Source organism: Mirounga leonina, unplaced genomic scaffold (genome assembly GCF_011800145.1).
Source record: "Mirounga leonina isolate KUSES-001 unplaced genomic scaffold, KU_Mleo_1.0 Mir_125, whole genome shotgun sequence".
Taxonomy (NCBI): Eukaryota; Metazoa; Chordata; class Mammalia; order Carnivora; family Phocidae; genus Mirounga; species Mirounga leonina.
Genome location: NW_023270305.1, coordinates 44350258 through 44376903, shown reverse-complemented (window position 1 = coordinate 44376903; position 26646 = coordinate 44350258). Strand labels below are relative to the sequence as shown.

General features: G+C 42.5%; 2 protein-coding genes across 2 annotated transcripts; both read right to left on the bottom strand.

Annotated features, from left to right (window-relative positions):
• Positions 1–67: 67 nt before the first annotated feature.
• On the bottom strand, positions 68–9679 carry SNRPG (small nuclear ribonucleoprotein polypeptide G). Its single transcript, XM_035001357.1, has 4 exons — positions 9523–9679; positions 5512–5534; positions 4490–4614; positions 68–261 (listed from the first exon to the last, which is right to left on the bottom strand). Exons 1-4 carry the CDS (start codon positions 9552–9554, stop codon positions 211–213), a joined length of 231 nt encoding a protein of 76 aa, XP_034857248.1. The 5' UTR covers positions 9555–9679; the 3' UTR covers positions 68–210.
• Positions 9680–10793: 1114 nt separating this feature from the next.
• Positions 10794–15303, bottom strand: FAM136A (family with sequence similarity 136 member A). The gene is made up of 3 exons (XM_035001356.1): positions 15123–15303; positions 14088–14228; positions 10794–12287 (listed from the first exon to the last, which is right to left on the bottom strand). Exons 1-3 carry the CDS (start codon positions 15207–15209, stop codon positions 12099–12101), a joined length of 417 nt encoding a protein of 138 aa, XP_034857247.1. The 5' UTR covers positions 15210–15303; the 3' UTR covers positions 10794–12098.
• Between the last annotated feature and the right edge of the window lie 11343 nt (positions 15304–26646).

Below are 26646 nucleotides of genomic sequence, written 5' to 3'. Positions count from 1 at the left end.
CACGTTAGAAAGAATTAGAATAAGAGCTAATACTCAATTTTCTATGTTCAGAATGTCTGAGAAAGCATTTTTGACTATTATAAAAGTTTATTTAACAAAAAAGTTCAGTATGAAAATGCACACGACCTGATTTTTATATTGTAGTAAAACAGGTACTATGGAGGGGACATGTGGAAGCAGTTGATTTCTTCTGATGAACACACCCATTGTTTATACTCGCTCCAAGGCTTCTAACATGATGATACTATTTCCTCGTATTACCTAAAAAGAAAATTTGAAAAGAACACAATTTATTTGACAGACATCAATGAAAGAATTTTCACAAATTCATTAATGGGTTTTCAGTATTAAAGATCAGTTTGTGAGGCTTTTTTGGATACTAAATCTTAATCACGACAAGAAGCCAGGAGGCCCTTTTTAAGTAAGATGTACTTTCTAGATTTAACAAGACTAACAAGTACCCTTTTGAGAACGCTAAGTCTCCAATGATTGATTTCTCACCTTTTAAACTGCAGTACTGAAATAACATACCCATCTCTGTCCCAAGGGATCCATAAGTCAATGGGAAAAATGTACAGTAGAATGTCAGTTTAGGGGTATAAGATCACTTAGGGAACAAACCAGGATGGAAATTGTTAAAAGTACGCTTTGTGAAGATGCCATTTTAGTTGGTCTTGAAAATGGGGTAGAATTTTGACAGGAAGATAGAGCTCTAAACAAAATTGAAATGAAAAAGTGTAAGGGGATAAGGAAAGAATCTAATTTGAATGTAGTAAAAGGTTATTATGGGAAGTAGGAAACAGAGTTTGCAGCCAATCTTAGAAGGCCTCAAACACCAACGTTAAGGTACTTGGAAGACATCATGAAACCAATAATAAGCCAATGAAAATTTCATAGTCAAGGGAATAACCACTGTTCTGGCAATGTAAGAATGGGAGAGAGCTTAGGGGCAGGAAGAGAAGTTATAAAGAAAAGGCCCTAGGAGCACAGTGCCTAACACAGTAGCCATTCCATAAATGAAGATAAGGCAGGATCCTTATGAACACAGGTGAAATGGCTGGTAACTGAGTTTAAGATGGGTAGAAAATTAAGTTAAACTAGAAGGCAAGGGGACTGTGAACATAAGGAACATAAGGAACCCCCGGTGGAATGTAGGTCATACTACAGATCAGGTCAAGTAGAGCAGAAAAGGTGAAAGGACAGGAGGGTGATGAGAGGAAATAGTAGAAATGGAGGCATTCTGAATAAGATTCAAAGTAGAGCTATGCTTGTAGGCAACTGGAGTAAAAAAAAACCCCAAAACCAAAACACCAAAACATTTTTCTCCCCTTATTTATTACATATACTGTTTATTCATAGTCTTCCTCACCCAAATGCCATTTTTATGAGGGCAGGTGTAATATCCCCAGTGCCTAAAGTGGTGGCACATAGAGGGCTCAGTAAGCACCTGTTAAATAAACAAATGACCCTGCATGTTTACTGCAGCTGACAGAAGGGAAAGGAATATGACAGGTAGGGCAGTGTCTTGGAGCCTGGCAGAGACAAACAGCAATGAGTATGATGAGAGGGTGGTGAAGAAGAGCAGCATGAAAGGAAAACAATACCCTGAAGATGATGGGGACTGAAGGAGCCTACAGACTTTTATTCTTTCTCTAAGTTAGGGATGGAAATGAAGAAAGCTAAACAACAGGCTTATCTAGTTCTCAGGGTTTTAATTCCTCGCTTATTTGCAACACAGTGAACATCAAATCTCATTGATCGAAGCATGAAAAACTACTAGCCTTCTTTCCTATCTCTCCCTTAAATGTGTCCATTTCTGACCCTAAAAAGGGGACGGTGGCAGAGAAGTTATTTCAGATAACTAAGATTTTCAGATCTGAGGCTTTTTTGGGGCATTATTAAAAAACAAAATACAACTGTGTCACTTTCATCAACATTTTCTAAAACAGGTATCGCACACGTCTTTGCCTTCTCACATAATACATGAAGTAAGGTAATCTTCCTCTTTTCTCATTGTGTTTAGGCCTAATTCTCCAAATCAAACTGGAACCATCAAGTCCAGAATTCCATAGTGCTCTTTTTGTGCTTCAGTGCTAGTTTTTACAAAATGCTGTTCAGGCTTTTAGTCTTTTGAAAGGGCACAGCTATCTAATAACAAATACAAACCTAAAATGGAACTACAGAACCACAAAGCTGGTAAGAACTCCTGAACTATATAGCATCTTTTTTTAAAAATTTTTTATTTTTAAAGACTTTTATTTATTTATTTGACAGAGAGATAGTGAGAGCAGGAACACAAGCAGGGGGAGTGGGAGAGGGAGAAGCAGGCTTCCTGCCGAGCCGGGAGCCCGATGCGGGACTCGATCCCAGGACCCTGGGATCATGACCTGAGCCGAAGGCAGACGCTTAACGACTGAGCCACCCAGGCGCCCTATATAGCATCTTAATATAGAATTTTTATTACATTCTTAGGGGAGCTCTGGGGTGAAATGAAATCTTAAAGGAGTAAGAGAGGTGAGGCCACTGACAACTATGGGGATGTTTCAGAAAAGGCTGAGACATCATTAGGTAATTATCCAGCTGACAGATTCCTAATACAAACTATCTCCCCCTCAGAACACATATTTTTTTTTTTTTTAAGATTTATTTATTTTAGAGAGCACAGGTGGAAGGAGAGGGAGTCTTAAGCAGACTCTCTGCTGAGCATGGAACCCCATGCAGGGCTCAATCTTATGACCCTGAGATCACAACCTGAGCCAAAATCAAGAGCCAGACTTTGACTGCGCCTCCCAGGCACCCCAGAACACACACATTCTTAATACTACTCTAAACATAACAGCATTAAGTCATTTCAATGGTCCCAGTGGGTCACTGACTTGGACCAGGGAATAGCAAAGCCAATGTAAGTCTCCTGTGCCAAACAACTTGTGAAAACAAAACCGTAACCTATTTTTCTTCCAACCTCAGAAAAAACATTCTTTTTTTTTTTTTTTTTAAAGATTTTATTTATTTATTTGAGAGAGAGAGAATGAGAGACAGAGAGCATGAGAGGGAGGAGGGTCAGAGGGAGAAGCAGACTCCCTGCCGAGCAGGGAGCCCGATGTGGGACTCGATCCCGGGACTCCAGGATCATGACCTGAGCCGAAGGCAGTCGCTTAACCAACTGAGCCACCCAGGCGCCCCAAAAAAGACATTTTAAAGAAAACGCAAGAATGTTTTTTCTGGGCGCCTGGGTGGCTCAGTTGGTTAAGTGACTGCCTTCGGCTCAGGTCATGATCCTGGAGTCCCGGGATCGAGTCCCACATCGGGCTCCCTGCTCGGCAGGGAGTCTGCTTCTCCCTCTGACCCTCCTCCCTCTCATGCTCTGTCTCTCTCTCTCAAATAAGTAAATAAATTAAAAAAAAAAAAAAAAGAAAATGCATTTGAAAGAAGCAATAACATACATCTTGGAAAAAGTGATTAAAAATTGTGAGGCAAAAAAAAAATCAAGGCTAACAATTAGGAACTCTTACCACCTTCTAGAGGTCTTTATGCTCAGTGATTTGCTAAAGCGAAGGTGTCCTTTTTAATTTACTTTTCCCAAGAAACTTGGGACTTACTAACTTACTGGGTATATTGTCCTGTGCTGGACAAAGAGTGGGATTCAAAGCCTGGGTCTTGCTGACAAACATCAAAAACTTTTTCAGTAGTCATACCACCATGGACTAATGAATGTGGAAATGTTTGCTTCTATAATTAACTCAATGTGTTTTTTTCCTATTTTCTTTCATGTGAATGGCTGTCACTGTGATCATCCCTTGCAACTTTTACCTTGGCCATTTTTAAATTTGGGTGCAATAAACCAGAAAATCTGGGTTAATTATACGCACAATTAAAATCAAAAAGTATGATGGTAGACTAGCAGATTTGCATCACACGGACACTTGTTAGATAGGATCTACATTTTAGTAAGATCTTCTGGGAACTCATAAGCATGTTAAAATTGAGCATAATGAAGGACTGACTATAGGTCTCTATTATAAAGCTCAAAAATGGGGACGCCTGGGTGGCTCAGTTGCTGAGCGTCTGCCTTCGGCTCAGGTCATGATCCCAGGGTCCTGGGATCAAGCCCCGCATTGGGCTCCCTGCTCTGTGGGAAGCCTGCTTCTCCCTCCCTCACTCCCCCTGCTTGTGTTCCCTCTCTTGCTGTGTCTCTGTCAAATAAATAAATAAAATCTAAAAAAAAAAAAAGCCCAAAAATGATTTCCTACAGCTATTTCAAATCCAAGGACCTCAGAGGTTCTGCGTAAGAGTCAGACCTAACCTATAGGTAACTAGGATACTATCACAGTTAAATGACTGCCATATGTTAAACTAAAAGGAAAATGGAAAGTCTAATCTTTGCTGTTATTTGCCTAATTTCAATTTAATCCAAGACTTTAATAGAAAGGAAGTTAATCCTTATTTCAAAATATGAAATCTCTAGGAGAAAGCTTCTATCTTTACTTACCACCATTCCAATATTGTTCTGTTGCCCACTAGTTGCCATCTCCACACATTCATCTATCACAAGATTCATAAACGGATCGAACCCCCGCAATATTCCTTGGACATGCCTGCCACCATTTAATTTCACTATAGAAAGGGAAAAAACAGTTTAATAAAACTGACCAATAAATATCAACTATTCATTAAAAATTAGGTGGAATTAAACCTAAGGTACCTAAGGAATTAAACCAAGTAAACCCAGGTACTTGAGAAATATAATCCTCTACCCTTACTATATGTCAAGCAGTGGGCTAAACATTTCACATTTACTTCCACATTTAAACTTACAAAAATCCAGGTGGGGGGATGGGTGAAATAGATGGGATTAAGGAGTGTACTTGTGATGAGCACCAGGTGTTGTATGGACGTGTTGAATCACTTATTGTACACCTGAAACTAATACAACACTGCATGTTAACTATTTTGGAATAAAAAAAGTAAATACAAAATTATACTTACAAAAATCCTATCAAGTAGAATTATTCTAACTTTTCATGAGGGAACTAAAGTATAGAGCTGCTTAAAAAACTGGTTCAAGGTTATACAGGTACTGTGGGCTAGAACCTGGATTCAAAGGGAAGGCTGCTTGCCTCTGAAGCCCAGGTCTTTAATCCCTATATCCTTCTAGCATTGTATAGGTCAGATTTTTAGTCCTGGTCCAAGTCCTTTGTTTTTAAAGGAAAAAATGTTGATACATTTTTAACTATCACAAAATAGGAAAATCCCATTAATTTTGTCTAAGTGAGGGAAGGCTTAAAGGAAATAATGAAAAGTCCAAAGTACTGTGCAATTTGTTAAATATCAGAAATTAGGCAAATAGAATTGTCTGGGTAGGATTTTGATAAACCTCCTTAATTAATGGGTGTGAATTAGAGGTTCTGTGTGATTTAAATTTTTATGAAGTTGCACCAAACATTATATACCGCCAAGACACATGTAGAAAGCAACTAATTAAAAACAAAACAAAAAACACAAGACACTTACATGACAATTTCTTGTCCATAAATCTGAAAAAGTGAAAAGGGGTACAAATTATATAAATGATTTAAAAATTTTATGCATAAGCACAAAAGTAGGTACAGTCAATATGATTTGCTAAAATTGCACAATAAAAATAATGAAATTTAAAATAGTAAAAAACTTGTACTGTTGTAGAGCAGGGAATAATGGGCTACCTCATTTAGCACTTACACAATGTAATTTGGGAAGGGGCAACATAATAAATAAATATGGAATGGATTTAGAATATATTAATGTACATCAAACTAAGTCTTTATATGATGTGAATTACCAAAACATTCTTGTTGTTCAATACTGCCCTAATGTTTGATGACTAGATTTTATTATTTTGCCTTTTTTTTTTTTAAAGATTTTATTTAATGGGGTGCCTGGGTGGTTCAGTCGTTACACATCTGCCTTCGGCTCAGGTCATGATCCCAGGGTCCTGGGATCAAGCCCTGCATCGGTCGGGCTTCCTGCTCTGGTGGCAAGCCTGCTTCTCCCTCTCCCAGCTCCCCCTGCTTGTGTTCCCTCTCTCGCTGTCTGTCTCTCTGACAGTGAGAGAGGGCACAAGCAGGGGGATCGGCAGACAGATGGAGAAGCAGACTCCCTGCCAAGGAAGGAGCCCGATAGGGGACTCAATCCCAGAGCCCTGGGATCATGACCTGAGCAGAAGGCAGATATTTAACTGACTGAGCCACCCAGGAGTCCCTAGATTTTATTTTCTCAAAAAAGATTTTAAAATTATTTTTAAGTAATCTCTACACCCAACATGGGGCTAACGCACAACCCTGAGATCAAGAGTCATATGCTCCACTGACTTGAGTCAGCCAGGCACCCTTGATGACTGGATTTTAGAGCCATAACAGAAAAACAAAGATTTGTTTATATTTTGGTTATTACCAAAACCGAAGTTGTGAGGAAATTAGAAGGTAATCAAACCATATCCAATTCAATAGCTAGTTTATATTTGAGACAATAAGGAGTGTTGTTTTATTTAATATTAAGCATCACACTTAAGTGTTCAAGATATTTCTCAACACATAAGTATTTTTTAGCAAAATAAATACATATTTTGAAGCTTTAAAAAATCTGAATTAAACAGGGAAATCCCATCTCAGCAGGGTATTATGGAAATATTAAGCCATGTAACCAAACCAGTTTTTACCCCTTCCAGTTACAGGTTAGGAAATATGAAATTACATGCAATTTTTAAAAGTTTATTTATTTGAGAGCGTGCGTGCGTGCACAAGTAGGGGAGGGGCAAAGGGAGAGAGTATTAAGCAGACTCTATGCTGAGCGTGGCGACCGACAGGGGGCTCCATCTCACCACCCATGAGATCATGACCTGAGCTGAAACCAAGAGTGGGACGCTTAGCCAACTGAGTCACCCAGGAGCCCCTGAAATTTCATGCAATTTTAATGTATAACATGTAATGGGAGAATTCGGAGGTAAGTAAGTAAGACACAGGCCTGGGGCACCTGGGTGGCACCTCGGTTGAGCACCTGACTTGGCTTGGCTCAGGTCATGATCTCAGGGTTGTGAGATGGAGCCCCAAGTAGGGCTCGGAGCTCAGTACGGAGTCTGTCTCTCTCCCTCTCCCCTCATGTGAGCTCTCTAAAATAAATAAAATCTTAAAAAAAAAACAACAAAAACAAACCAAAAATATGTAGTATGATATATAAAATAATCCATTTTAATAGGATATATTATATACAACAAGCAAATAAAACACACATGAACTTATTTAACCCTTATGATGACTTTGTAAGTTAATATTGTTATTACCACCATTTTATAGGTGAAGAACTGAGGCTCAAAAAGATTAAGTAAATTGTTCAAAGTCACAGAGGTGGTGAGAAAGTTTGCGCAAATGCAAATGGTTTGGTTTGACTGGAGAATGGGGGCACTCCATTAGTGTGTGTAATATTTGGCACTTGTAAGATTTCAGATGGAAGAGCTCAAATCCTGTGTCAAGAAGCCTAGGCTTTATCATTCAGTCAGTCATAAATTATTAAGGCAAAGTCCAGTCACTGGCAAGACCACTGTGGCAGTGATTTTTAAGAGGCGGGATGGAGAATCTGGGTAGGTTTAGGTATCTCAACCTTGGCATATTAACATCTGGAGTCAGATAATTCTTTGTTGAAGGATGTCCAGTGCACTTACAATGTTTAGCAGTATCCCCAGCTTCTCCTTACTAGATCCCTGCCAGTAGAACCAGACTCCCTCCCTCCCAGTTAATAACCATGAGTTAAGCTAAACCAGGAGGATATAAAGAGTAAAAAATATCTGAGAAAATAAAGGAAAAAAAAATGTGAAGGTCATTTTGGAGGCAGGTCTCAAAGGATTTTACAATACATGAAATCTAGAGATGAGAAAAATATTAAAACTAGGTTCGTTCTCTGAAATTCTCAAATATCTGTAAAGAAAAAAAGTATCTGTTAAGAAACAAAAAAGGAGGGCGCCTGGGTGGCTCAGTTGGTTAAGCGACTGCCTTCGGCTCAGGTCATGATCCTGGAGTCCCGGGATCGAGTCCCGCATCGGGCTCCCTGCTCGGCAGGGAGTCTGCTTCTCCCTCTGACCCTCCTCCCTCTCATGCTCTCTGTCTCTCATTCTCTCGGTCTCAAATAAATAAATAAAAATCTTTAAAAAAAAAAAAAAAAAAGAAACAAAAAAGGAAGTCCAAGATTACAAGTAGACAACGTTCTTTCGTTAAAAAATAATCAGCATTTCACCAGTTCTTGAAGAATCCAGAGGATACTTCTAAGATTTTACCAGCTTGTCAATAAAAGAATAAGTTTTAGATCAGCATTTTCAAAATAATTTCTATTTTTCTTAATGTTAGACTGATGATTAATAATTCTTTAAGGGATCCAACTAAAACATACACGGAGTTTTTGCATAAAAAATGGCTTTGATACAGATGTACGTTTAAATGTAAACTTATTTTTTTTTTAAGATTCATTTTTTTGAGAGCGAGACCAGTGGGGAGGGGCAGAGGGAGAGACAAACACTAAGCAAGACTCCAAACTGTGCTGAGAGCTCCACATGGGGCTGATCTCACCACCTTGCGATCATGACCTGAGCTGAACCCAAGTGTGCCACCTAAGTGCCCCTAAATGTAAAATTATTAAATACGACCTTTTCTTTAAGTCTGACTTTTCTATGAGGCTGGTAATAAGTGAACTATACACAGGCCAGCTGTTTCACAAATCGATTCCTGAAATCAATTTTTCATACTTTGTGCTATTCAACTACTGTGTGCAGAATTCTGGCATTACATGGTATAAACGAGATAGACAAATAATTAGGAGGCATCGAACATGTTAAGTTCAGTCAAGAGTGCGGAGGTTAAAGCTTTAAAGTAGGAAAATCCTGTTTTGAGTGGATTTTACTGGGTGCAGAAAAAAAAAATCCCTAGTTTTCTCTGATCAGAAAAATGAACGTTCTCACACAGCTCTGTTAACAGAGCGAGAGATCACGTAACATTCAAGTTTAACTTCAGCACAAAAAAGCAAAAGAATGGGATTTCTAAATTCCCATTTAGAGGTGGCTTTTGACTCCTCATCTACTATTAAACACTTCCATTCCGCCCATCTTCTTAGTTCTTTATAGAATTACTCTCCAGCCACTTTACTTAGAACTTAACGCTATTCAAGAAGTTCAACAAAGGATGGCATTCTAGGATTTCCAGGCAAGGAGAAAGAGCGAGAGGGACCGCGTTGGGAGACGTGGGGCCGGGAGATGCACCCAAGAAGGCGAGACAGCAGAATAGGGGCACCTTTTCTGTCACTGGTAACCATGCCATATCAACCAAGCCGAAACGAGACGTCGGCGCGGGCTTTACGGCGCCGAGGCGCGAGACCCTGTCGGGTTCTCGGCGGCCTCGTGCCGGAACACGCACGCCAGGCACACTGCAGGAAATGGAGAGGATCTAAGGAACTCAAAGCACTCAAAGAAGCTGCCACTTGGACGCGGCCCTCTCACATACTTACTTTTTCAACTCGGGAGGGTGAGCTTTGCTCATGGTGTCCGCTCCGCGAGCTCAAAGATGCCTCCAAACGGAATTCGTGGCGTCCCTCACGCTCCCCCGGTAGGCCCAGCGTTTCGCGTCTGACGTCACCGATCCCCCGGCCAATCAAATGTCGGCTGAGTTCACATTCTACCTCGCGATACTTTGGGGGCGCCTGAACTTATCGGCCTCGTGTTTCCGGTTGCGTCACCAGCGATTGGCCTAGATAGGGTTAGGGGTGGGGCCAGTCGTCTTCTCAGTTCCGTTTCCTCGTTTGTAAAATTGACGTAGCGGTTCGGTCTCTAGCTTCTAGGCGAAACCGGTTTATCCCTCTCTTTGTGCACTGCTTTGGTTGTCTCCTTCATATATACTAAGTGAATATAGATTCTGGAGTAGTGGGCCTCTAATAGTTCTTTGGTATGTATTCCCACGTATTGTCACGCTAAGCCTAGGGTTCCAGTAACATCAATTAGTGACCTTTGGACACCAGAGAAGTAGGGTGATGTGGCCTCAGTTTCTAAGAATTTGAATCTAGAGCGCGGAAGTGCATTACCTATTGACAGTCCTCCAATTCTTGTAACACTGCCTCCAGAACCCTACTTGATGTGCCTTGCTCCTATATAAAAAACGTGAACGATCTCTAATATGAGATACTCTTGACTTGAAAATCAACCCAAGTGTAAAAAGTGATCTCCGACTTGTTCCCACTTAAGTTACCCAAAAGAGGCGAATACATATGTATGAATAAAATACAAATTGGGATTATTGAAGACTTAGGCCAAAATAGTAAAGCCTTGGTGATTCTAAGTAGGGGACGAGTCTCCACAATGCAATTCATTCCTAATGTTCAGGAATGGCTCTATTTAAATACTAATGATAGTAAAGACTTAAACTCATCACATAGTTTATACTCTCTTGACACTCAAAATCCTAGACGTTGCATTTTCTCAAGAGGGATCATTAATTACCCTTTCCCTCTTGCCGTCAGTGTTTAGTTGAAGCTAGAGAGTCCTGAAATGGACACTGAAATTTTTTTTAGCCTTAGTTTTTTTTTAAATGAATGAACTTTAAGTCATAGCGCTGTAGCCTGCCCTCAGTTCTTCCCATTTACAATGAACCAGTCCTGCATTTGAATCATAGTTCATAAATAATTTTTACTCTTCATGACCTCTTAAGAAACTTATTTCACACGCTACAAAGAGAAGCATCCTAAGAAGGTTATATATTCACTACCCAGACTAAGAAACATAATAGTGGAGGAAAAACTAAACCTTTATTTTTTAAAACTGAACCACTAGGAAAATATATCACAGCCTTGAAACACCAAACACAGGCTATATTATCATTTCAAGTAATAAGCTGGTAAAAAGACAGTAAGGTCCTTATCAAAATTAAAAGGTGCTAGAACTGGGGCAGGAACACTGCTTGCTGCAAAGGTCCCAGGCAAAAGTGGTATTTGGTAATGGGGGGTTGCCCCTCTTTTCCTTTAAAGGAATCACAGCTCACCCGATTGCCTACTTTTTCTCCTTTGACCTTCCTGTTGCCAAGGGATTGTCTCAGTAGGGCTCTGTTATTTCAGGGGGCAAAATAAGCAATACTGAGTTTAGGCCTTCATTCCATTCTGTTCTATAAAAACCAGGTTTTTCCACATCCAGTATTTAATAATTCTCGTAATTAAGAAGACAACAGTTCCTCCTTCAATGTTCATTCCTGGATACTGGTATATAGTGCAATAAAAAACCCCTTTCCCTTCAAGGGAGAGTGTCACTTCCGAGATTGTCTTGTTGCTCTTCTGCAGATAGCCTCAGGGCCCATCATGGCAGCCAGTGAGAGGGAAAGTCTGCTTCCCATACCCAGTGTAACATCGCTTGTCATATTTTTACACGGTCTCCTAGCTGAAAGATGTAATATATATTTCAAGAAATGTATATCCACATCTTGATGGCCAGGAACAGATATCCACAAGAACTGTTCAAAGTTCTTATCTGACTACCTCTCCCAACTCCACATCTTAAATCAACTTCATGCCCTTGTATATAAAACAAAACCAAGCAAAACAAAGACCTAGAAACCTTTTTTCCCTTCTAAATTAGTAACCTCATGGATTTTGTTTTACAGCTTATAGGAAACGATTTGATGATCCTTCTGGTAAACAGGAGGTTGGCAACAAACAGAAACACCTCTGCTTACACCACCAGATCATAGGGAGGTTAGAGGAAACTGCCAGCCTGCTGGTAGCTGTGTATGGAGAAGAATCTGGTATCTTGGAGGGCTCTGGCTTGGTACAAAGGAATCCCTAGAGCCAGGACAAGCACGTGAAATTTAGGCTATCAAAAACTTTCCTGTGACCGTCTCTAACCCAAATTTTAGCACCAGTTTTTTCCATTTCACTTTCTAGGGTTGAAACATAAAGGAACCAGTATCCAGAGGCAAGTGACACATGCCTCACACTTGCTGCCATCCTTAATTTCTTCATAAACTTCACTTAAAAGACCAAAACTCCCATTTCTTTTTAAGTAGATTCCTGCTGTCAGCCCTGATGGCCAATTGCGAAGACTTCTATTTCCCAATGGACAAGAGAGACTCCTTCATCTTCTTGGTCATGGTCGGGATGAGGTGCATGTGGTCATCCACACACTTGGTCACACAACTCTCCAGCTGCCGTTTCACCTGAAGCTCTTTACTTCCCGCATCTATTGAATCTTTGGCTTTGTCATTGCAATGCATGGTGCATCGGGCCAGGCGGTCCTGTGGCAAGAAGGAAGAGGGTAGAGAAGGCTGAAAGGCTGGCCTCCATTTACCAAGTGTTTACCATGTGCTATGCCCCTTTCTACATATTTTGGCTTCACATATATAATCTTGATCAATTAAAGGGACACTATAGTGCAATTAATCAAGATTATCCTGACTGAAATAGAGGGTGGCACCAGGAGGGTCCAAAGCATGACAAGAAAGCAATGAATGATAGAATAAATTATACAGAAGCCCCCTGCAGAAGTGGGAAGTAACTAGAGGCTACCATTGGTCAGCTACAGTTAAGACTTATAAACATTTGGATTCTTTAATGTCTGTCCTTGCTACAGAAAAACACTCAAAAAATATTTATTGAGTATCTACTATGGGTCAGGTACTCTTCTAATGCTGGGGAATACAGCAATGAGTAAAACATAAAGTTCTTGCCCTCAAAGAACTTACATTCCAATGAGGGGAGTTAGACAAAATGAGGGGAGATGTTGAAGAAGCAGTTAGATATATGAATCTGAGTGAATCTGGTCTAGAGATACGAATGAATGTAGGAGTTGTAAGCCTATAAAGGATGTTTATTACAGATATTTATAGCTATGAGACTAGAGAATTAAATCGAAAAAAGGTCCAAGGACAATGCTAGGCACTCCAATGCTCACAGGCTGGAGGGGAAAAGCAGGAAAGGAGGCCAAGAAAAGACGGCCAGGGAGAGAGATGGGAAACCACAGAGTGAGGTGTCTTGGTGCCCAACTGAACAAACTGTTTCAGGAGGCAAGTGATCACTGCGTCAGTGATGCAGACAGGTTGAGGAAGATGAGGGATGAGAAATGACCACTGGATTTAGCTCCACGGAGGGGAGTGGCCAGCGCAGTTCTGGCGGAGTGGAAGAGTAAGTCTAATTAGAGAGGACTAAAAAGTGAACAGAAGGAGAAAGTTATATAGCAATTCAAGAATCAAAATGTCAAAGACCCTATCAATAAAATTAGCTGTAAAAATGAACACAAAGAAACCTCTGTGGGTTCAGGATCTTGGAGAAGTTTGTCCTTCACAGTGTCAGTAATTTTGAAGAATTCGGTAGAGCAGAATGTAAAAATTGTATATTAGATACAATTTGTCCCATGTGAGCAGGATCTCAGGCTATGAAAAACTGGTTCAGAAGTGGGCTCTGCTTTCTCCAAGCTCTAGGAAGGTACAGTCATAGGAAGGGAATAACATGAAGTTGTGGCTACCCTTTTCTCCAGAAAGAGATCCGGTGGGTACCTTTTGCTCTTAGTGACCTCAGAGGGGCTTGTGAGGAAGACATCAATGAGTCAGCATTAGTAATACTTCATATAAATGACTGTCCTTTAGTGACACAGGAGCTGCCCTCTAGGTATAGCAAACAGGGGTGGTTCTGGGTGGGCAAGTCCACAACATGACAGCAGGATATTGTTCTAATCTGCACCTCTTTATGACTAGCCTACTCCACTTTCCTGGGGACTCTACTAGTTTAAGAATGAATTAATATGTGTCTTAGAAAGCTTTATACTATATGGTATATCTATTTCGTGTCTATGGGTGACAAAGGCCCTTGGTCATGAACTCCTTTTTACATCATTTTTTCTATGGGGAATACTTATAGCACTCAACCTCCAGGAGTTTTCCCCCAAATTTCAAACCCTGTGAAGACTGGCTGGCCACAGGACTGTCACAAATGTTAAAAGAACCAAGACATTAGAGCCAAGAGTTTTGAACAAATGTTTGTCATCTCTTGCAGAAGAGCAACATCAAGGCCTGACATCCTCTGCTTGGGATATTTCTCACCTGGAACTTCTCCAACTCACTGGTCACCAAGGCCTGGGCTTGAGCCAGAGGCGCATGGCAGCGTTCAATGCACTGATGAACCTGCTGCATGGAGGCCTGGCTGTCCTCACAGCAGCTGGCACTGCACCTGAACATGAGGCCCTGGGGAGGGAAGGCAGAGAGAGAGGTTAGGCAGGAAACTCTCTGGGGCAGAGATAACCATGGAGTGCAACAGAGGAGCATCTATATTTGCACCTCTCCTAACAGACACCAAGAACCTAAAACCACAAATGGGAAAATTATCCCCGAAGCCTAGCAGAAGATTTCACGGCCTTCTTGCTGCCAACTCATTGGCACTTGGTGCATGGAAGGCTGGGGGTGGACGGAGAAGGTGGAGGTGGGTCAGATGAAGTCAAATTCTGAAAACCAGGTACCTATTCCACAGGGTTCAGAGGTCAGCAACCTAGTAATGTACTTTCCACCAGGGGGCAACCGATCCATTATCAATGACCCAAGAAGCACTACAACAGAAACCCCACAATTTGGTAAGGGAGGCAGGACCAACAGCCACATACCATTTAGGGGATCAAAGCACAACGGCATATAAAGCAGCACTGTGTGGAGCAGACACTAAAACGGGCATGACATGGCCACTGAGGAAGCCAAGCGCTTTTGCCTTGCCGGTGTTTCACCTTGGCCGTGCCCTTTCTGGGCCTCGGTCCGCTCACCTGCGGAAGGGGCAGCACAAGACAGCAAGGCGGGGGAGGCCGAACGCCTCACACTAGGGACTTTCTAACGCTGGTCCAGGGTCTGACAGCCCCTCCCCGGAGCTGGCCTGGGGGGAAAACGGCTTCGCGCGTGGGGAGGGAGCACAGATTTCATTCGCTCGGCGGAAGCTCCAGGAGTTCTGAGGCTGAGAGGTGCTTCCGAGGGGGCCGTGGCGACCCCAGGGACGCCCCGACTCGGGTCTGCAGGGAGGCGGGCAGCGGCGCGCCGCGGCTGCGAGAAGGGAATCGCGGACTGCCGGGACTCCGCGCCATGACCCCCGCCCGCTACCTGCATCTTCCTGATGTTCTCTCTCTCCAGACTCTTCACCATGGAGTCCACCGCCTCCTGTACCCGCAGCTGCTGCACCTCCGCCATGGCGACCCCGCGCTGCACCCACTCCGCGCCGGCGCCCGCATGGAGTCCCGCGCTCGGCCCGCCCCCTTGCTGCGGCTGCCAGGGTCACCGCCACGCTTCCCCGCCCACGCCGCCGCCTGGCGTCGGAGAGGAAGAACTGCACGCGCCCGCCGCGCCCCGCGCCCCGCCTCCCCATCGGGCTCGCAGGCGTCTGCCCCTCCTCCCCTCCCGGCCCCGCCCCGCACACCCGGCTAAGCCTGAGTCCCTGGGAGGCTGGAGGGGGCGCTGGGACTCACTGTCTCCGTCCTCTCCTCTCTCCTTCCGGGTCTTTCAGTCTTAAAAAATATTTAATATGATTAACGTCCAGATCAAAGCGCAGATCTTAGGTATATAGCTCTAGGAGTTTTAACAAACCCTGCCCTTTCGTAGTCAATCTCCACCCTTTCTCCCCCCTACTCCCCCACCCTGACCCCAGGCAACCACTGATCGGCTTTCTGTTACTACAGATTAAATTTTCCTTCTCCGGAATTTCATATATGTATGTACAGTCGACTCTTGGACAATGTGGGGTTAATGTGGGATTAGGGGCCCTGACCCCCACCCCCAGTGGAAGATCCCCACATAACTTTTTTTTTTTTAAAGATTTTATTTATTTATATGACAGAGAGAGACACAGTGAGAGAGGGAACACAAGCAGGGGGAGTGGGAGAGGGAGAAGCAGGCTTCCCGCTGAGCAGGGAGCCCGAAGCCCTGGGATCATGACCTAAGCCGAAGGCAGATGCTTAACGACCGAGCCACCCAGGTGCTCCCCATATAACTCTTGAATCCCCCCAAACTTAAACTAATAGCTTACTGTTGACCAGAAGCCTTACTGGTAATAGTAGATTGATATATTTTGCATGTTTTATATATTATATACTACATTCTTATAATAAAGTAAGCTGGAGAAAAGAAAATATTAAGAAAATCATAAGAAAAGACATTTATACTACTGTACTGTATTTATTGAAAAAAATCCCTATTTAAGTGACTGGTGCAGTTCAAACCCATATTGTTCAGGGGTCAATTGTACATGTGTTTTTAAAGTTGTGTCCCTCTTACACTGCTTTAGCTACTCTCACAAGTTTTGAATATAGTATGTTTGTTCAAACATTTTCTAATTTCCATTACAAATTCTTCTTTGATTCATGGATTATTTAGAAATGCATCTCTTAATTTCCAAGCATACGGATATTTTTAAGATAATTATTATTATTATTATTTTTTTAAGATTTTTAAAATTTATTTGAGAGAGAGAGAATGAGAGAAAGCACATGAGAGGGGGGAGGGTCAGAGGGAGAAGCAGACTCTCCGCTGAGCAGGGAGCCCGACACGGGACTTGATCCCGGGACTCCAGGATCATGACCTGAGCTGAAGGCAGTCGCTTAACCAACTGAGCCACCCAGGCGCCCAAGATAATTATTTTTTTTTAAAGATTTTTATTTATTTGACAGAGAGAGACACAGTGAGAGAGGCAACACAAGCAGGGGGAGTGGGAGAGGGAGAAGCAGGCTTCCCGCTGAGCAGGGAGCCTGATTTGGGCTTGATCCCAGGACCCTGGGACCATGACCTTGAGCTGAAGGCAGATGCTCAACGACTGAGCCACCCAGGTGCCCCTAAGATAACTTTTCCTATCAATTGGAGAGGCGACTGCATTACGGTTAGCAAACATACTCTGTCTTGAAATTTGTTGAAACTTGCTTTAGGACCTCAAAGACTTTTCTGACTGCCTACTTCCCCACCCCATATGCTCCTCTGTCATGCATTCCCTTAGCATCCCGTACTTACCTGTGACAGTGCTCATCACTACTGCTCATTACTTGTCCTGTGTTCTTTTTTTTTTTACTAGAGTAAAACCTCTTCGAGGACAAGGACCACATTTATCTTTTTCATTGTTCTTCCTAAATTCTTCGCTTAGTGTCTGGTGTATACTAACCCATTAGTAAAGGTTTGTCTAATGAATGAATAATTTATTTCATTATAGAAGTAATTAATCAAAAATATTTGGAAACCAGACAAAAGCAATAATAGAGAAATTAAAAATTTTAAATCCATAAATACTACCCTACTATTTTAAATGCCATTGTTGGCATTTTTCTTAAATTTTTTGGATTGAACATGGTAAACATTTATTTCTCATAAATCAGCTGAAGCTCAGCTCATGTGGCAGCTCCAGGACTCCAGTCTAGTTCTAGTTGCTCTGCACCCTCCTCTGCATGGTCTTGATTTCTTTCTTTCCAGTCCTTTTTCCTATGTGGATTTTTTTTTTAAACACTGAAGTAATAGAATATATATACTTTGATATCTTGCTTTTAAATTATAAGTACTTTCATGTCATTATGTACAAATAAAGGGAAACGTAGCATGTGGCTAATGATCAATGTTAGGGAGAAGACTGAAATTATAATACAAATGAAAACACTCGAGTAAGTCCTGGGATGGGGGCTGGTAAACCCCCAGATGGTGAAGCAATCCAAGAACTGAGGGGACACATATAACTTTGTAGTACCCTAGGATGGTGACCAGAATCCAGAGAGATGACTGCATGGTAGGTCCAGGTAGAGAGGGCCTCAGGAAGCCTGAGAATATCTCTTTCCCCTGGCCCAAGATAGAAGCTACCTAATGATCTCTCAGCAGTGGGGAGAAGCACAGAGCCTGAAAGTAGAGAGGCAGAGCTGGACCTGGACAAATCTTGTCACCTTGACTTTGGACTTCTGGCCTCCAGAACTGTGAGACATTTCTGTTGTTTTAGGCCACCCAATTTGTTATGCTTTGTTACAGTAGCCCTAGGAAATGAATGCACATGTGAAATAATATTCAGCATCACTAAAAATTTAAGAAATAAAAAATAAAACATCAGTGTTTTTTATAGTACCGTTAAATTTGTTAGATATCAGGTTAAAACCAATCGTAGGTAAGAATGAGAGAAGGGGCGCCTGGCTGGCACAGTTGGTTGAGCGTCCAACTCTTGGTTTCGGCTCAGGATCCTGAGACTGAGCCCCTTGTGGGGTTCCACGCTCAGCAGGGGGTCTGCTTAAGACTCTCTCTCCCTCTGCCTGCCCTCCCCACATGCTCACGTGTGCGCACACATGGTCTCTCAAATAAATACATCTTAAAAAAGGAGAATGAGAGGGGAAAAGAACATTCATACAAGGTAATGATATAATGATGTGAATGGTGGTGGTGATTTAGCTGTAGGGCAAGGCTATTGGCGATATATATAAGCCATAAATATATAAAAACCCCTTGACTCAACAATTCCGTTTAAAGGAGGAACATAGGGAAATAATGTTTGGAAAGACATGAATAAGTATGTTTACTACGGCATTTACAATAGTCAATATTTGGAAGCAAGTAAATGTGTAACAGGAAACTGATTAAATAATTAATAAAAGTACCATGCAATGGAGTACCCTGCAGGTACAAAGCATGATGCTGTAGGAGTATTTTCATTGACATGAAGAAGAGATGTATGTTCCATTTGATTGGGGGAAGAAATCAAGTGACAAAGGAGTGTACATCATGATTATACATACATATGAAAGTTTGAAGAATTATACAATAAAATGTTAAGGTCTGTTATATATCGGTGATGGGATATAAAGGATTATAATTTTCTTCTGAGTATTTACATGGAGTTTCTAAATTCTCTGCAATTAATGTGTCTCTCTTGGTTATATAAAAATTCTCTCAAAAAAAATTCTCTCAAGTTAAAACATTTCATCATAATCAATAAGCAAGAGAGCAAGGATTGATTAGCTCATGTAATACTGCAGCTCACTCAGCACACTTTAAAATTATTATTATATTTGGGGCGCCTGGGTGGCTCAGTCGTTGAGCATCTGCCTTCGGTTCAGGTCATGGTCCCAGGGTCCTGGGATCGAGCCCCGCATCGGGATCCCTGCTTGGCGGGAAGCCTGTTTCTCCCTCTCCCTCTGCCTGCCGCTCCCTGTGCTTGTGCTCTCTCTCTCTGTCAATTAAATAACATCTTTAAAAAAAAAATTATTTTTATTATTAGGTACTTTCCCCACAAAGACTTAAGGTCATGTAACTGCCCAGATATGCTCTTTGGACACAAGGTTAGCATGGGAAAGCTCACCACATGGCAGCCAGTGCTACGGATTTCTGTTTTCGTGCCGACAGGTTGGCCTGTCCGTAACTATAGCTGTGCCCAGATTGCCATAATGACAGCCTTGCCTCACCCAGCTTCCTGAGCGGACGCATTCCTTCCTCCTTGCATCACAGAATGCTATTCTGATTCCTGAGGGTGTGGCCAATCCTAGCTTAGTACCTGCTTGCTAAGGACCCGCCCTGACTCACTCGATCTTCGGTACCAACGATCTGATTGCTACCATGGGATTTTATTTTATTTTTTTTCCTCAGCTCCTTCAACTTGAAGAAAACACCCTCCTACTCACTTCTCCTGCTGTCCTGCCCATGTACATCCCTCTAAGGTTTAACAGAATTTTCTTTCCTCTGTAACTTTGGAAAGGCAGGTGACCTGGTGTGTGGCAGGTTTAATGGAATTGCCAGAGTACACAAAATATTTCTGATAGAAGTATCCTGGTCACGTGTTTACAGTAGTGAATCATGAGGATCTGCTGTTAACCTCTCCATAGATACGTGTGCACACATGCACATGAACACACACACAACTATGTAAAGAACTATAAAGCGCCCTATAATTGTTATCTTATTATCAGGGATGCTTTGGGCTCACTTTTTAAAAATTTAATTTTATTTTTTTAAAGCTTTTATTTATTTATTTGACACAGAGAGAGAGTACAAGCAGGGGAACAGCAGAGGGAGAGGGAGAAGCAGGCTTCCCGCTGAGCAAGGAACCTGATGTGGGGCTCGATCCCAGGACCCTGGGATCATGACCTGAGCCAAAGGCAGACGCTTAACTGACTGAGCCACCCAGGCACCCCTGGGCTCACTTTTCACTTTGATTCTTTTGAGCATATCAATGAAGTAGAAATAAAAGCGTAAGGACAGACATGGGAGTAGCTTTTCCTCTTAAGGAGAGATTTGTGACTGGAGCCTAAGCCTCTCAATGAAGGTAGGTCCTGCATTGTATTTTTTGTTCTTTAGTGACCATTGGAGAGAGAAGTGACATTTACTGAACACCTGGTATGTGCCAGGTACTCTAATAACAACTTTGGTTCCCAAAGAGCATGTTCAAAGACCTTGGGTTACTTGTTTCATTTCTCCAAAAATGGTGCCTTTTTGGGTTGTTCTGAGGAGTAAATGAAATAACCATGTAATCAGGACTGGCACATATTTGGTAGTAAATAGTTCATTTATTCACCAAAGGTTATGTGTTAATCAGTTGACAAAAATGTGACCCTAGGCTTGCAGGAACCCTGCATTTTCCTGTATTCCCTATATTTCCCCTCGGAGCAATTCAGTATTTGCTAATTCAGCGCTCATGGTAAATTTATAGAACTTTGTGAATAACGAGAATAGATCATCCTTTGCCTCACCCAAGGCAGTGGTCTCTGCCTACGGAGGTTCATTAGTGCCTAAGAAGGTTTGGGTGCTGAGCTAGGCAACCAGAGAACATCTCGAGTAAGACATCCATATTCCTAGAGGCTGCAGCTTGGGCCTGGGGCAGGCCCTGCCTTGGCCTCTAGCACTTGGTTTACGAGGCTCAGAGCGTTCTCTCTCCTCTGCACCCTGCTGTCCAGGTACCAGGATCACGTTGCTGCCTGCTCCCCCACGCAGCTCAGAGGTACCTGGGGAACCTTATGATTTAAGTTTTTTCAGCCTGTGGCCAAATTTTCTGGAAGGACCATGTACTGCTTTTATAAATGTGGTAAGAAAAAAGAGAACCCTGAACAGAAAAGCTCTCTGGGCTGAGGGCTGAGGTCCCGGGGGTGTCTGAGCTTCCACCCTGTGTGCAGACCCTTTCCTCAAGCATGTCACCGCCTGAGAGGTTGCCCGTCGCTAGCCCTGCCCTGCCCCCTGCTAGCTCACAGCCCCTCACCCACACCCAGACCAATTTCTCTTTGCTTTCTGCCTAGTTTGACAAGATTAGCAAGATCCATTCCCAAGAATGGGAACTGAATTTTACAAAATTATTTTTCTACATTTATTAAGATGAGCACAGGACTTTTCTTCCTATTAATAAATTGTATTAATAATATCTATAATGTAGAACTGTCTTTAAATTCTTCAGCTAAATCATACTTGGTTGTGGTATGTAATTCCTTTCAAATCTGCTGTGTTCAACTTGCTGTTGTTTTATTTAGGATTAAAAAATACTGTTCATAAATGAGAATGGCCTTATGGGGATGTAATGCACAGCATGATGACTATAGCTGATAACACTGTACTGTATATTTGAAAGTTGCTGAGTAGATCTTAAAAGTTTCATCACAAGAAAAACAATTTTGTGACAATGTGTGGTGATGGATGTTAACTAGACTTAGTGTGGTGATTGTTTTGTAAAATATACAAACATTGAAAAAATGCAAATACTGAATCATTATGTTGTACAACTGAAACATAATGTTCTATGTCAATTATATCTAAATTTAAAAAACTGAAAAAAAGAAATGAGAATGGTCTATATAGTTTTTTGACTTGTACTTTTCTTGACTTTGGATTCCACATTATGTAAGATTATGGAATCTTTCCATTTTCTATGATTTACACTTATTTTTATTAATTTTTTAAAAGATCTATTTATTTTAGAAAGAGTGCAGAGGGGAGGGACTGAGGGAGAAGGAGAGAGAAACACAAGCAGACTCCATGCTGAGCGCGGAGCCCGACACAGGGCTTGATCTCACAACCCTGAAATCAGACCTGAGCCAAAATCAAGAATCGGGCGCTTAACCAACTGAGCTAGCCAGGCACCCCTATAACCTACATTTAAATGAGTTTTGTGGGGGAAGTCTCTGTTTATTTTGCACTGACTAGTCTTTGGCCAATCAGCAGTTACTGTGTCAATGGGTAGCTAGTCTAATTATCACTAGGCCCCCAATCTTCTCTCTGCTGCAACTTGGATGGTAACTTTTTGGGGTCTTGCTTCAGCTTGTGTCCCTGACAGCAGGACCCATCCCATTCCTGCCTTATTTAGGGCAAACTCAGCCTTGACCATCGTCCTCCTGAGTCCCCTCAAAGATGGGCAGCTGCTCTTCTGCCCAGGGGCCCCCTCCTCATTTCCCAGTATCTTCCTCTTGGCTCTAGACAGCCCCCTTATCACTGATGGAGTAGGTTGGGCCATCTGGTAAAACTATCAGGGCCCAGTCATTCAGAGGTAAGGCCCAGAGACTCCTGCATTGTTGATCAATCCAAATCTGCTCGCTCTTGGGGTGAGGGGACAATTTTTTAAACCAGAGTCTAACTGCTCTCTGAGCCCTGCATGCCCATCTTGATTCTCCTGATCACAACCAACGCTCCCAGTCCAAACTCGGTCTACCCAATGTTTTTCCATGAACCACTGGAAGCCTCAGAGTATTCTATACAAATTTTTAAGATCTTATTTCTATTTTGTTGATAATCTTATAAAAGGTACAGTCATGTCTTAGACTATCTGGATGACCAAATTTTGTATAGATGCTCCCATGTGATTTCAGGACCCATGTTTGCATCTCTGTTTACCATCACATCAGCACTAAGTCATACCCCCCCTTTTTTTTTAAACTTATAAATTGAAACATTTTCTCTAACTACAACCTTGGATAGGCTAGTGGACAAGTCTGCAACAACAATCTTTTTTTTTTTATTAAAGATTTTTATTTATTTATTTGACAGAGAGAGAGATAGCAGGAGCAGGAACACAAGCAGGGGGAGTGGGAGAGGGAGAAGCAGGCTTCCCGCCAAGCAGGGAGCCCGATGCGGGACTCGATCCCAGGACCCTGGGATCATGACCTGAGCCGAAGGCAGACGCTTAGCGACTGAGCCACCCAGGCGCCCTGCAACAACAATCTTAAGCCTGGAAATTTCCTCCTCATAAGAAGTCTATACATTCTTCAAGTTTCAACTGTTCTAGATTGCTCTGTCTGAGACCACTCCCTCTGCCAGGGGAGGCTCCTTGGAGTGCCTGTGCTCACTTTGATACATTTCTAGCCATCCCTTGCTTCATAGGTTTTTCTGCAGTGTCCCCTCCTAATCCACAACTGGAATCTGCATCAACACCTGCTTCCAATCCATGGGCTTTGCTGTGGGTGAGGGCTTGGGCAAGACCTTTGGGTACAAGGAGAACAGAAGGTCCAGAGCTCCTCCCCAAGTAGGCACCATGGTTTTCATGTTGCATCTCCAGGTCCCAGCAGCAGGGGTCACTACACGAAAAGTTATAACCACGTGGCAGCTTTTCACCAGCTTCCTGGTGTGAACTCAGGGGAAATTGGGGCAGCTTGGAGCCAGTTGTTTACCCCATGGGGTCTGTATAACGACACCACTGTACACAGTGGAGATGAGTGGATCTGATGCCATCGTGGCTTCTGCCCGCATTGTCAGCAGAGAGTGGGAGTATGCTGGACACACTAAGGACACACAGGCAAATCAGATTTATCTATTTGAGACAGCTATTTATAACCTCTCTAGATGGTTTATACATATAAAGAAAATAATAAAATATCCAAATAAGCCCCAAGGACCAGCTCTCTGTTTTAGCTACTTAGCGTCTTGAAAATTCCAGCAATAGCTCCATTTCTTCTGCTTCTCCCCATGAATGCCAGGAGCCCACCAGTCCCTCAGGGGTCCCGGACCCCTCTCAGGACGGAGACCAGAAGAGGTCCTTAGCATGCCTGTGAATCTTCTCTGTATCTTTTTTCCTCTTAAGAGTCTGAAACAAAGAATAACTTACCACTTGGGCAGATCATTTCCTCTTCTTGGACTCAGTTTTCCCAACCAAAAATGAGGTTAAATCAGTGTAATAAATTCCTCTTCTGTGAGGTGATCCTCCAAATCCTAAAATCAACCAAAACCAAACTCTCAAAACAACACAGGTATTTTTTTCTTAAATGTGTTTAAAAACATGCAATAAAATAGAAACACACACACACATTGTGGTTATTATTTTATAATAAGCTATCTTTGAGGGGGTGGTGACGCAGGCCTGGGAACAATAGGTGGAGGGTAGGCTGCAGACAGGCGGGGGTGGAGGTCTGCCATCTCCTGGATGATCACTGCCCTGTCAGGCCTCTTGTAACTATTACAGAATTTTTTTTTTTCTTCAAGATTTTATTTATTCATTTGAGACAGAGAGATACAGAGAGAGGGCACAAGCAGGGGGAGAGGCAGAGGGAGAGGGAGAAGCAGGCTCCCTGCCGAGCCAGGAGCCAGACGTGGGGCTCGATCCCAGGACTCTGGGATCATGACCTGAGCCGAAGGGGATGCTTAACCATCTGAGCCACCCAGGAACCCCCACTATTACAGAATTTTGTCAGAAGTTGTGCTTTTTGTTCTTTGTGCAAGAAAAATGAGTCAGTATTTTCACTCTATTATGAGATAAAAATAACATATAAATATAAATTGAATCATTTTGTGTAGCATTTAACTTCCCTGTGAGATCATTTTGACTGCTTCGTTGAAGCCAAGTGACCTTGCTCACATTCTGTCGATGGATGATGATTAAAAAAAATGTTTGTTAAAGTTTTTGAGAAAGCATTGGGTTGTAGGGCCTTTAAATTTCTTTTAGGCCTGTGAATCTACATTGATGGGGATGGAGTTCTGGGAAGGAAAGAAGAAAAAAAGGTAGGAGGCCCCATCCAGTAGGGCCTTAGGGATCTATCATGTGTGTATGTATACACATACACACACACAAACACTGTTTTTTATTCTTTCATGAAAATACAGTTAGAGGTGCCTGCGTCGCTCAGTCGGTTGGGCGACTGCCTTTGGCGTGGGTCGTGATCCCGGGGTCCTGGGATCAAGCCCTGTGTTGAGCTTCTTGCTCAGTAGGGAGCCTGCTTCTCCTCTCTCTGTCTGCCGCTCCCCCTGCTTGTGCTCTCTTTCTCTGTGTCAAATGAATAAATAAAATCTAAAAAAAAAAGAATACAGTCAGTTAGGTGCAGCCACAAGAGAAGACAGTGGAGGCTCAGGAAAACAAATTTATTGTACTCTAGGTCCTAGGAAGCATGGCACTCCATACGGGGCCACCTGGGAAAGACAGCAAGCAGCATGGTCAGCAGGCAGGAGCAAGGGAAGCACTTAGCCCATGGCCTTTATTGGGGTTTCCTTGGGAAAGGCAAGGCAGAACTGGGTGAACAGTTTAGGATGGGCTAGTCTGAATAATTTCAGTGGGCTCTAAGCTCTAGGGGGTGGTCCCTAGTTGCTGGGGCAGATTGGGCAGTCTGGTAAAGCTTGCAAGACCTGGGCTTCTGAGGTGAAGCCCAGCTGACCCTTGCAAAGTTTATCAATCCAAATCTGCTCTTACTCAGGGTGGGAGAACATTTTTTTTCTTTTTTTTTGGTGGCTGGTTCTGGAATGAGTAAGGCACAGGAATATTGCTTCCAGGTCAGACCGAGGAGGTGAGGCCAGGCTCTGATTGCTTCGTTTGCGTGTCAAGGGTATGCTCCTGGCTGGGCCACAGGAAAGGGCAGTCTCTCGTCAGGAGGAAAGATTTTTAAAGATGTCAAAACATAATGTACTGAAAATATTTATTATAATATATCTGGGTGTGTTCTGTAATATATATAACATATATAAGAGCAACATATTGTAATATATGTTACAGAACACACCCAGATGCGGAGAGTCACACAAAGACACAGACATATACTCTTCCTCAGAGATACAATCTCTCTCTCTCTTTTTTTTTTTTACCAATCTCTTTTTTAAAAGATGAAGGTGTTCCAGGCTTGGCCCCCACTTTCAAGGAATCCTACATGAGGTTTCTTGACAATCAGGGCTATTTCCAGGTAATCCATGATGCAGGGAGACCTCCCAGTATTCTGACTAGCTTAAATGCCTTTGCATGATAGAGGAATTCATTTTCTAGGGGAATTTGAATTTCAAACATGGTGCTGACAAGCCTCCCAGTGATTTAGTAATTCTCAAACTTTAGTATGCAGATGATTCTCTGGGAGGCTGGGTTGAGATGCAGTGTTGGGCCACATGCCTCTGATACAGTAGGTTGAAATAGAGGCCTAGGGATCTGCAATTTCACAAGCCCTCAAGTGATTCTGATGCAGGAGTTTCATGGAGAAACATGGCATCAAACTGTCTCAGAAATCCCATTAATGTAACAAAATGTTTACTGAGAGAATCAAGGTACTAAGTGTTCTAGAAAAAACATGCACGAACCACCTAGAACACCTCTTTCTTGGGAATCACCTTTTTTTCTTGCTCTCACAAGCAGAAGGCTTCTCTGCTCCTCTTTCTAGTCTGGATGATAAAGCTAAGTGGGCCCACCTGTAAGGTGTTCACAAGGTACTAGAATTCCCAGGTTCTTGACTCACTGCAATTATAT